At 39.0% G+C, this 11911-nt stretch overlaps 1 protein-coding gene across 1 annotated transcript; it reads left to right on the top strand.

Annotated features, from left to right (window-relative positions):
• Positions 1-4020: 4020 nt before the first annotated feature.
• Positions 4021-9887, top strand: LOC128635814 (keratin-associated protein 5-8-like). The gene is made up of 3 exons (XM_053688922.1): positions 4021-4221; positions 8590-8643; positions 9688-9887. Exons 1-3 carry the CDS (start codon positions 4050-4052, stop codon positions 9732-9734), a joined length of 273 nt encoding a protein of 90 aa, XP_053544897.1. The 5' UTR covers positions 4021-4049; the 3' UTR covers positions 9735-9887.
• The last annotated feature ends 2024 nt before the right edge of the window (positions 9888-11911 follow it).

The raw sequence follows: 11911 nt of genomic DNA, 5'->3' as shown, positions 1-11911 counted from the left end.
GAATCGATTCATAACAATGGTATTCTTTTTTTATTGGTACATTTTATTTATAGACATTAAGTCATTTCAAATAATTACAAACATTCTGAAACTTATCTATTGACATCCATAGATTTATTTACAGAGGGAAGCTAACAATAAGATGACCTGAACACGATATCGGTGTGAACACACAAATACAATACAGTGGGGAAAAAAAGTATTTAGTCAGCCACCAATTGTGCAAGTTCTCCCACTTAAGAATATGAGAGAGGCCTGTAATTTTCATCATAGGTATACCTCAACTATGAGAGACAAAATGTGGAAACAAATCCAGACTATCACATTGTCTGATTTGGAAAGAATTTATTTGCAAATTATGGTGGAAAATAAGTATTTGGTCACCTACAAACAAGCAAGATTTCTGGCTCTCACATACCTGTATCTTCTTCTTTAAGAGGCTCCTCTGTCCTCCACTCATTACCTGTATTAATGGCACCTGTTTGAACTTGTTATCAGTATAAAAGACACCTGTCCACAACCTCAAACAGTCACACTCCAAACTCCACTATGGTGAAGACCAAAGAGCTGTCGAAGGACACCAGAAACAAAATTGTAGACCTGCACCAGGCTGGGAAGACTGAATCTGCAATAGGCAAGCAGCTTGGTGTGAAGAAATCAACTGTGGGAGCAATAATTAGAAAATGGAAGACATACAAGACCACTGATAATCTCCCTTGATCTGGGGCTCCCCGCAAGATCTCACGATGTGGGGTCAAAATGATCACATGAACGGTGAGCAAACATCCCAGAACCACACGGGGGGGCCTAGTGAATGACCTGCAGAGAGCTGGACCAACATAACAGAGGCTACCATCAGTAACACACTATGCTGCCAGGGACTCAGATCCTGCAGTGCCAGACGTGTCCCCCTGCTTAAGCCAGTACGTGTCCGGGCCCGTCTGAAGTATGCTAGAGAGCATTTGGATGATCCAGAAGCAGATTGGGAGAATGTCATATGGTCAGATGAAACCAAAGTAGAACTGTTTGGTAGAAACACAACTTGTCGTGTTTGGAGTAGAGAGAACACCATACCTACTGTGAAGCATGGGGGTGGCAGCATCATGCTTTGGGGCTTTTTCTCTGCAAAGGGAACAGGACGACTGATCCGTGTACATGAAAGAATGAATGGGGCCATGTATCCTGAGATTTTGAGTGCAAACCTCCTTCCATCAGCAAGGGCATTGAAGATGAAATGTGGCTGGGTCATTCAGCATCACAATGATCTTAAACACACCGCCCGGGCAACGAAGGAGTTGCTTCATAAGAAGCAATTCAAGGTCCTGGAGTGGCCTAGCCAGTCTCCAGATCTCAACCCCATAGAAAACCTTTAGAGGGAGTTGAAAGTCCGTGTTGCCCAGTGACAGTCCCAAAACATCAATGCTCTAGAGATCTGTATGCAGGAATGGGCCAACATACCAGTAGCAGTGTGTGACAACCTTGTGAAGACTTACAGAAAATGTTTGACCTCTGTCATTGCCAACAAAGGATATATAACAAAGTATTGAGATGAACTTTTGTTATTGACCAAATACCTATTTTCCACCATAATTTGCAAATAAATTCTTTCCAAATCAGACAATGTGATTGTCTGTATTTGTTTCCACATTTTGTCTCTCATAGTTGAGGTATACCTATGATGAAAATTACAGGCCTCTCTCATCTTCTTAAGTGGGAGAACTTGCCCAATTGGTGGCTGACGAAATACTTTTTTTCCCCACTGTATATATTCAGTTTTAACATCCACCCCATTGGGAACAAATTAAAGGGGAGAAAATTTTAGGGCAAACTGTTCCTTTAAATACTCACAATTTTCTATTTTATTTTAAGTTAAAGACACATATTCAGCTCCCTACACTTTTAGTTTACATTTTACATTTGCTATCTAGAGGTTAAAGAGAACATTCATCTGAACAAATTATAATTTTTTAAATAAGTTGCTTCATGATTGTTTATTTGTGGCTGAGATAGATGTGCAGTCTGAAATCTCTCCCACGTTGATCACTTTTTAACCTAAACTAGAACACTCATTGACCAAATAATAAACAAAGGGTCAAGTAACCTCTAATAGTTATTCTCAGAGACAACTTTTATCTTCATTGTGACAGTAGATAAAAACATAGGGGCCAATTTATCAAGGGCCAAAGGGCCCTTGATGCCCGTTTACATGCAAGCCTTCAGGTGCTTCAGCCTGCTCTGAGGCTGCGGACATCAATCCGCACAATGTCATACGATCGGGCTGAATGACACCCCCTGCTAGTGGCCGATTGGCTGTGAATCTGCAGGGGGCGGCACTGCACAAGCAGTTCACAAGAACTGCTTGTGCAATGATAAATGTCAACAGCGTATGCTGTCGGCATTCATCGATGTCTGTCGGACAGGATATGCTGAGCGGATTATGTCGGAAAGACCGATAATAAATCAGCCCCATTGAGATGGCTTGAAGCCAGAGCCGGATTGGGCAGCCGGGATACCGGGAAAAATCCCGGTGGGCCGGCAGCTCAGCTGCCAGCTGGGCAGGGCCAGGGAGGACTCAGGAATCCTATGCGGTAAATAGTGCGGGCCGGGTCAGGTGAGGCGGGACGGCGGCTTACATGATGTCACAACACTGAGTGAGTTGAATGACCACGTGACATGGATAGTGGAGGGAGCCTCAGCCTGGGAGTGGCTGCGTCAGTGAGCCGAGCCGTTATTGAGTACTGTAAGTTGCTGCAGCAGGCTGAGGTCACGTGTGGGAGCAGCAGGGTCTGAAGAAAGACGGCGGGACCGGTGGCAAGGAACTTGGGCAGCAGCAAAGCAGAGGCAGGCAGCAGGCACATTCATTCAGTTCAAGATGATCATCATCACGAATTCACGATCATGTATGTAGTATTATTTTATTATTAATTATTATTGTGAACAGTGAATGTGAAGGTGCTGAATTGGGGAACAGGTTTTTCAAGCAGGGGTCTACCTTGCACTGCGTGCACACGGTTACTGACAAGCACCCTGGACAGTGCAGTCTGCTGCCATATATATAGAAAATGCTATAGCCTTATTTATAGACAGTGTGGCAACATAAAAATCTATTCTATCTTGTCAACTTCAAATGAAATGAGTGGGTCTGGACTCTGGTCTTTTTTAACCCATGCAGGGCCGGATTGGGCCATGAGCCAGAGGGGACGGGGCTGACTTGGGGGGGTGGGGCTGATCTGGGGGCGGGGCTGGTGCGGGCCATACAAATTTCCAGGGCCGGTCTGATTTCCCAGTCCGGCCCTGCTTGAAGCAAAGTCAGGATGGGCCAATGTAGAGTTGTCAGCGTAGTGGAAAACATAAAGTAAACAAACATTTTTGTTTTATATATGTATAATATGGAAACGGTAAATTACCAAAATGTTTATCCTAATGTTCCTTCCAGTGAATATAATCTGATACATTTTTACTTCATAGTTTGCATTATGAGTGTATGTGATTCAGTGTTATCTGCTGAGCTGTAAAGGTTTTAAGGACTTCAAAGTACATAATTTACCAGTTGTGGCTTATTTTTAAATTCACATAATCCTATAAAAAGTTTTGTTTATTTAGGATGAAAATTAGTTTTGAAATGCAACACTCCTAACCACACCCTTTATTTTAACTCATTCATGTTTTAACCGCTCAAGTATATTTGTGATATTTTTCTCATTTTAACATGTGTCATCAAAGGGGATTTTTTTTTTTTTTACACGTGTTAGTAACTATGAAGCATAAAGTGTAATTTATGATGTATAAGTGGTACAAGGTTTCATCAGAGAAGTGGGAACTCCCAAGTTTGAACCATTATTTGACATTTATAGACTTCTATTCCTGAAATATCCTGGTCTATGTGCTTGTAAAATGGGATTACTCATGTTATGAACCATCAGCAGAATAATTTGCTTTACGTTTTTGGTCAGGAGTATAAAAAGAGCATTTTCACATCAAGTAGACAACTCTCACAGAATCATTCTTTCTTGATCTCTGAAGCAGATCTTGCAGAACCAAAACCAGTCATGTCTGGAGTCAAAGGAGGACACTGTCACCAGAAGACCCAGTGCCAGGATCCCTGCCAGAAGCAGAGTGTGTGCCAGGATCCCTGCCAGAAGCAGAGTGCGTGCCAGGATCAATGCCAGAAGCAGAGTGCGTGCCAGGATCCCTGCCAGAAGCAGAGTGTGTGCCAGGACCGTAAGTAATGTCTTAACGCAGGGATGTGGAACTTTGGCACTGATGTTTCAGAACTACATTACCCATGATGCTTAGACACTCTGAAGTCCAGTTGAGCATCATGGAAAAAGGAGTTCTGAAACATCTGGAGGGCCAAGATTTCCCATCCATGACTTAAAGGGACAGTCTACACCAGAATTTTTATTGTTTTAAAAGATAGATAATCCCTTTATTACCCATTCCCCAGTTTTGCATAACCAACACAGTTATAATAATATACTTTTAACCTCTGTGATTATCTTGTATCTAAGCCTCTGCAAACTGACCCTTTTTTCAGTTCTTTTGACAGACTTGCAGTCTAGCCAATCAGTGCCTGCTCCCAGATAACTTCACGTGCACAGTGTTATCTATATGAAATATGTGAACTAACACCCTCTAGTGGTGAAAAACTGTTAAAATGCAATCTGAAAAGAGGTGGGCTTCAAGGTCTAAGAAATTAGCATATGAACCTCCTAGGTTAAGCTTTCAACTAAGAATACCAACAGAACAAAGCAAAATTGGCGATAAAAGTAAATTGGAAAATTGTTTAAAATTACATGCTCCATCTGAATCATGAAAGTTTATTTTGGCCTAGACTGTCCCTTTAACGGGACATTAAACGGTACAATGGAATGAAACTTTCTATTTTGTCTGCTGGGCTTCAATTGTTTACAGCTCATTTATTTAAATTTTTATATAGCTGATGTGATGTTGCATTTTGTATATCCCACCTATCCTGAAAATGTCAGTAATTTAAGCAGGGGTTATAGAAAAGCTAGACGGTTTAGATAAAATCATGCTCCAATTGTGTGTGAGTGGGGGGGGGGGGGGGTCAGAGAGATACTACAATGTTCATTTTCTGTTCTTCTCTCTGTGTGTTGATGTGTGAGTAAACAGTGATAAAAAGATAAGGAAGACTTTGTGTAAATAGACAGATCTGCTCTCCATAAAAGCTTAACCCATTTAATTGGGTTGTGGTTTCAATGAGCAGAAGCAGCTATTTCATATAGAAAAATAAACTTAAATGTCTCCCATATATTTTAAACTCTGGTAAATGCTGGTGTAGCGAGTCATTGGAAAGGCACTAAGAGGCAAACAACTTTAATTATTTGCCTAATCCCTTTACAGGGATTAAACTAATTTATATACAAACAATAGTGAAATAGTAACATAATATATTAGAGCATTTTATTTTTGCACTTTTGTATCTCTTGAATGTCCCTTTAAATAGAGGCTGACTCTCCAAAATTCTCATAACTTTGTAATTGAAATCTCCCTCCATTGAAAGCCCAGTGAAAAATATCTTCCTGAAAAGAAAAACTACCTGAAGACAAAAATAACAATTTATCATACCTCACCAACAAAGTCCATTACCAGTTGTTGTGAGTAGAGAAACAATAGTTTATCTCTTAAAGGGATAGAAAGGTCAAAATTGAACTGTGCATAAGTACATTTCAATTTGAAATAGAAGCATTTTGCAATATACTTCCATTACCAACAATGCTTCTAGTAAAGGTTATTACTTTTTTTCTGTGGCATACGCACATATCCTGCGAGGGCCTGTGCACCAGTATTCAAGCTCAGAGAGTGTATTGTGTATGTGTTTTGCTTCTGTGAGGACATAGGTTGTGTCATACAAGCACAAACCAACAACTTGTGAGGTGCACTTAAAGACTCGGTTGTGATAAAAAGTAAAACTTTATTGAAGAATTCTAAAAAACAAATAGTGTGTCAGAAAGACAATACATGGTCAAATGGCATTGTGAGCGGTTAGAACTCCACTCCAGGGACTGTATGCTGACGCGTTTCGGCTCCAACAGTCGTAATCGTAGCTACAGTCAAAAGTTCCCATAAGCCATATATGCCTAATGAAGCATAGTGATTGGATAAAACCTTAACTTGGAGTGGAGCTCTAAACACACCCACTAATTCAATCGGTTGCAACATCTCAAGTCGCAACTAAGTTAATTAACCTTATTTACAAATGAAAAAGAAATAAATAAAATCTTAAACACCTGAATCAGCTCATAAACTTAGCGTTTAGAACAGATATTATCCTTCATAAACTAATAACATAGTTATTCTCTATTTCATTTATTATTATATACACACAAATTCATGTTAAAGAAAAAACAATTGTGTCATAATAGAAACATTTACACCTTTATAAATATACTAGTGACCTGGTCATTGATCCCTATTGCACAGATTGACTGTGCCAAATTAGGGATCAAAGAACTCCTATTAGGTTACTAGATTAATGTAAGTGACCTATGCAAAAATGGTTGATGTGTATTATATCTTAAAGAAAAGAAATAAAATGAAAATTGTGAGTCAATTCCTGTCAACATGTTACAAGAAGCTGTAACATTATATATATCCATGTATTCACAGACTCTAGACAATACAATAGCATTTACTCTTAATTTCAAATGAGTAGCAGTCCACTCCCCCTGTACCATGTGATAGCAATCAGCCACTCACAAATGAATATACGTATAGCCTGTGAATTCTTGCACATGCTCAGTAGGAGCTGGTGACTCAAAACGTTCAAATATGAAAGACTGTGCACATTTTTTTTTAATGGATGTAAATTGGAAAGTTGTTTAAAATTACATGCTGTATCTGAATCATGAAAAATTTTTGACCACGTATTGTCTTTTTGACACACTATTTGTTTTTTAGAATTCTTCAATAAAGTTTTACTTTTTATCACAACCGAGTCTTTAAGTGCACCTCACATGTTGTTGGTTTGTGGATCTTTGGAACGGAGGTATTGCACTCTTGTATCGGATGTATCCTGCACCTAGCTGTCCCACCCACCTCACGGAACATCCTATCACATTGAGGAGGAGGAAGTCAGAGACCGGAGAGGACTGATTACATCACACGCCAGTTTGTAAGTGAGCTGTGAGGGGAGTCGACTATAGATCAGGTAACGTTGGTTTGGTAAATACCGGACTGATCGCTTATCCTGGAAGACGGAGAGTCGTTATCACACCCTGTGAATAGGTCACTTACGTGAAAACATAAAGGCAAGTGTCTCTCTCAGAACGGAACATTGAAGATGAGGTGATTGGGGCTAGGAGACCCATAAGTTACTGGTTGAAAGCCGGGTGTTCGTGTATACTCTCAAGCTTTGAGAGGTTTATGTGAATTTTGGGGTCACTGACTTGCAGAGGACTACAGGTGCCGTCATTACGTCTTATCAATACATGTGTCATACAAGCCACCACTGACTCCCTGAGAAGGCATGGTGTTTGCACACTGGTGCACTGGCCCTCACAGGATATGTGTGTATGCCACAGAAAACAAACAGTTATAACTTATACTAGAAGCATTTTTGTTAAAGAAAGAAGTAGATTGCAAAAATGCTTCTATTTCACATTAAAATGAATCCATGCACAAATCAATTTTGACAATTCTATCCCTTTAAATAACTTGAGGTTTAAAGGGATATGAAATCAGATGGGTAGGCTTAGGAGCATGCAGGAGTCTGGAGAATTATATGGCAGCACTTTTTCCAGAATAGTTTTATCAATGTTATACATTTGCAAGAGCACAAAATAGTAGCAGTGTATGTTGCCATGTGGTGTCTAGACAGGTGCATGCTAACTATCTAGGTATGCTCTTCAACAAAGAATACCATGAGAATGAAGTAAATGTGATAATAGAAGTAAATTGGAAACTTTAAAAAAATTGTTTTCATGTCCTTTTAAAGTAACAAAGACTGTCAGCTGCTTTTTAAAGGGGCACAGACATCAAAATAAAACTCATGGTTCAGATAGAGCACACGATTTTAAGATGCTTTTCAATTTACTTTAATTATCAAATTGGCTTTGCCTCTTGTTATTGGCTCAACAGATGTGTTCCGCTCCTAGTACTGCATTGCTGTTCTTGGGGTGTCTTTAAAGGGACAGTAAAGTTAAAATTAAACTTACATGGATAGGATAGGGCATGGGATCTTAAACAACCTTCCAATTTATGCTTTTATCAATTTTTCTTAGTTCTCTTGATATTCTCTTGATATTCTTTGTGAGCTAGGTGAGCTCAGGAGAGTGCACGTGTCTTTAGTTATCTGGCATCAGTGTTGTAACAATGTTTATAGCAATGTTATACATAGTTACAAAACACTGCTGCCATGCACTGCTATAGACGCAGGCATGTTCCTGAGCTCCTACTATCCCAACACATAGTTATAAGTAACCAACGGCGCATTAATAAGAGGCACTAGCGCTTTTATGTTCCTTAGTTTATAATAACCCTGCTAATTTTACATTTTATAACTACTATGACGTTTTCACAATGATTCATAACAATACATTTGTGCCCGGTTTTGTTATTTTTCAGCCTGTAAGCCAGCACAACAGTGTCAAGCTCAGAGCGCTGGCAGCCAGCAAAAAGGTACAGATTTTAGAACATGATATGGTACTAACTGCATGTGCAAGAGGACACCTTGGTTATGTATTTAATGTTGGTGCAGCCCTAGTTGCCCCCTAAGTAGCAGTGGAAACAAGGCATGTTAACGCATTAAATGCCAGTGAGGGCTGCACCAGCATGAAAGAGTAGAACCTTCTAGACATCTGCTGAACCTAACCCATAGGGGCCTATCTATCAAGCTCTGTACAGAGCTTGAGGGCCCGTGTTTCTGGCGTGCTTGCCAGAAACAGCAGTTATGAAGCAGCGGTCTAAAGACCGCTGCTCCATAACCCTGTCCGCCTGCTCTGATGAGGCGGACAGGAATCGCCGGAGTTCAACCAGATGTACGATTGGGTTGATTTACACCCCCCTGCTGGCAGACTATTAGCCGCAAGTCTACAGGGGGCGGCGATGCACCAGCAGCTCACAAGAGCTGCTGATGCAATGCTGAATACGGAGAGCGTATTGCTCTCCGCATTCAGCGATGTCTATCATTAGGAGGTGAGGATCAGTTCCGACAGACATATGATAAATAGGCCTCCTAATGTGTAAGTTTAACTTTTTTTTATAAATGTATCACAAGGCAATGTCATAAATCCTTGTTTTTGAAGCTTATCAAAATAAACAGCTAGAGACCCGATGACTGTTCCTGTCATGTAGGGAAGCGATTCTTATTTTGGTAATTTCAATTTGGGACACCCTTGTATAGTTTTGAAGCCAGATGACATTGTTAAAACGTCAACATCATACAAATAGATACAACTTATAATACACGGTTCTGAGAATCATATAAATGAAATATAAAAACATGTCCGTCCTGAGGACTGTGACGCCCCAGATGTTCAGTTACCCTAGACAAGAACAACTGGTATCAAGGAATTGTAGATTAATATGGAAGTTCTTGCTTCTCAAACCCAACTGACCGCTAATATCATGTTCATGTAATTTCACTAGTGTCTGGATACTTTTTATTTTGGTGACAAATAACTTTAAATGTTTTATGATCAAATATGTGTCTTGTTTTTGTAGATCAGTGTCACCAAGATCCATGCCAAAGCCAAGGAAAGCACTGCTGAGTATCTGAACATCGTAGTCACCATATGCACCAAATCGCATTTGCTGATGTCAATAAATCATGACGTTTTCATATATATCCCAAAAATTCTGTATTAGGCGTTTGTTTTCCTATGGAACTGATGCTTGATAAATAAATGCATGTAACAGCTTCACCTTTCATGTTGGTCTATTCATTATTATGTATTATTGGGAGCTTATAAAATGATTGGATCACAAAAGGCTAGAAAAAGAGACAAAAAATAACCCAACTTCACTATACTTAAAGGGATAGTAAAGTCCAAAATAAACTTTCATGGTTACCTTGAAGGCCACCTCTATTCTGAATGCATTTGACAAGTCTCTGCAAACTCCTCCCTTATGTCAATTCTTTTGACAGACATCCATTTTAGCCAATCAGAGCTGGCTGCCCAGAACTCCACGGGCATGAGCACAGAGTTATCTATATGACACACGAACTAACACCCTCTAGTGGTGAAAAACAGTCAAAATGGCCTTCAAGTGCTCCTAGGTTTAGCTTTCAACTAAGAATACCAAAAGAACAAAGCAAAAGTGGTGATAAAGTAAATTGAAAATGGTTTAAAATGACATTCTCTATCTGAATCATGAATGTTTATTTTGGACTAGACTGTCCCTTTAAGGGTCAGCACTAATTACCTGTAATGCAAGTCTATCAAAAGATCTGAGATAAGTAGGCAGTCTGCAGAAGCTTAGATACAATGTAATTACAGAGGTAAAAAAGTATATTTCTAAAACAGTGTTGGTTATGCAAAACTGGGGAATTGTAAATAAAGGGATAATCTATCTTTTTAAACAACAACATTTTTGGTGTTTACTATCCCTTTAACCCTTTTAGTGCTAAGCAATTTCCCACTTGGGTGCTTAGCTGGATTTGAGGGTCTTTTTTTTTTTTTTTTTTTTAAATATATATATTTTTTTTAACTTTTTTTCAGATCCCCAAGACTTACACAGTTGGTTAGGTGAGATATAAAAATAGAAAATAAAAAAATATTTAAAAAGCTGACTGTGCAAAGAGAGGCCTACATCAGTCTACTTAGCGCTGCAGAACCTGCTGGTGCTCTACAAATAACTGATCATAATAATACTCGGGTAACGTACACAACCATTAAAATCATATGATACCGGTCACATGACTAGACTGTTACTATCAGCACTGAGTACAGAATATATATAAAATAAAATGTAACGGACCAACTATACCCCAATTGCAAGCAGAACCCCCCCAGATAGCAGGATGGTATATCCTAGGGAGATAATGAAATAGGGATTTAAGTTGTCCGGTATGAACACACCACACATAAGGGGTGTGTAAGAAAAAATATAATTGCATACAATCAGCTTGTGTTTGGTGGCAAAGTCTTTCTACACAGATTGTGAGATGCACAATATCATTTCCTCCAGTGTTTGACCGTTTCTACCTGGTACAGAGAATGTTAATATGGATGGTCAACCTCCTTTCTAAATACTCCATGTTATACTGTACATTTAATACAGAGCAGGGTTCACGTAGATCACAAGCAAAAACCATATAGGCATTTCCTTCACCGTAAAATTACCAATCCTCTGCTACAAAGAAGAGGATGTCAGCTGGTTATTGTTTTTCTCCATCCTGGTTATTCCACCACACAAGTAAAAAGGCTCTTGGATTAGTCACTTCCAACAAACTTTGTTTTGTTACTTTGTATATTTAACCCCTTGGTGACCAGACCATTTTTCAATTATCTTACAATTAAGGACCAGGGCTATTTTTACATTTCTGCTGTGTTTGTGTTTAGCTGTAATTTTCCCCACACATTATAGACAGTTTTTCTCACCATTAAATGGACTTTCTAAAGATACCATTATTTTTCATCATATAATTTACTATATTTTTTTTTAGAAAAAATATGACGCAAAAATTGAAAAAAAAAAACAACTTTTTCCAACTTTAACCCCAAAATCTGTTACACATCTACAATCACCAAAAAACAGCCAATGCTAAATAGTTTAATTTTATCCTGAGTTTATAAATACACTTTTACATGTTCTTTGCAAGTTAGAGCAATAAATACAAGTAGCACTTTGCTATTTCCAAACCATTTTTAAAAATAAATTAGTGATAGTTACATTGGAACACTGATATCTATAAGGAATCTCTGAATAACCCTTCACATGTATA

Source organism: Bombina bombina, chromosome 7 (assembly GCF_027579735.1).
Source record: "Bombina bombina isolate aBomBom1 chromosome 7, aBomBom1.pri, whole genome shotgun sequence".
NCBI classification, from domain to species: domain Eukaryota; kingdom Metazoa; phylum Chordata; class Amphibia; order Anura; family Bombinatoridae; genus Bombina; species Bombina bombina.
Note: the sequence above shows the minus strand (reverse complement) of the source record. Positions and strands in the feature narration are given on the sequence as shown.

What these genes read in the sequence shown, in the direction of transcription:
- LOC128635814 (XM_053688922.1), top strand. Translation starts at nt 4,050, where the DNA reads ATGTCTGGAGTCAAAGGAGGACACTGTCACCAGAAGACCCAGTGCCAG. An exon ending in GCAGAGTGTGTGCCAGGACC is followed by an intron (nt 4,222 to 8,589) that starts GTAAGTAATGTC and finishes GTTATTTTTCAG; the next exon opens with CCTGTAAGCCAGCACAACAG. An exon ending in CGCTGGCAGCCAGCAAAAAG is followed by an intron (nt 8,644 to 9,687) that starts GTACAGATTTTA and finishes TTGTTTTTGTAG; the next exon opens with ATCAGTGTCACCAAGATCCA.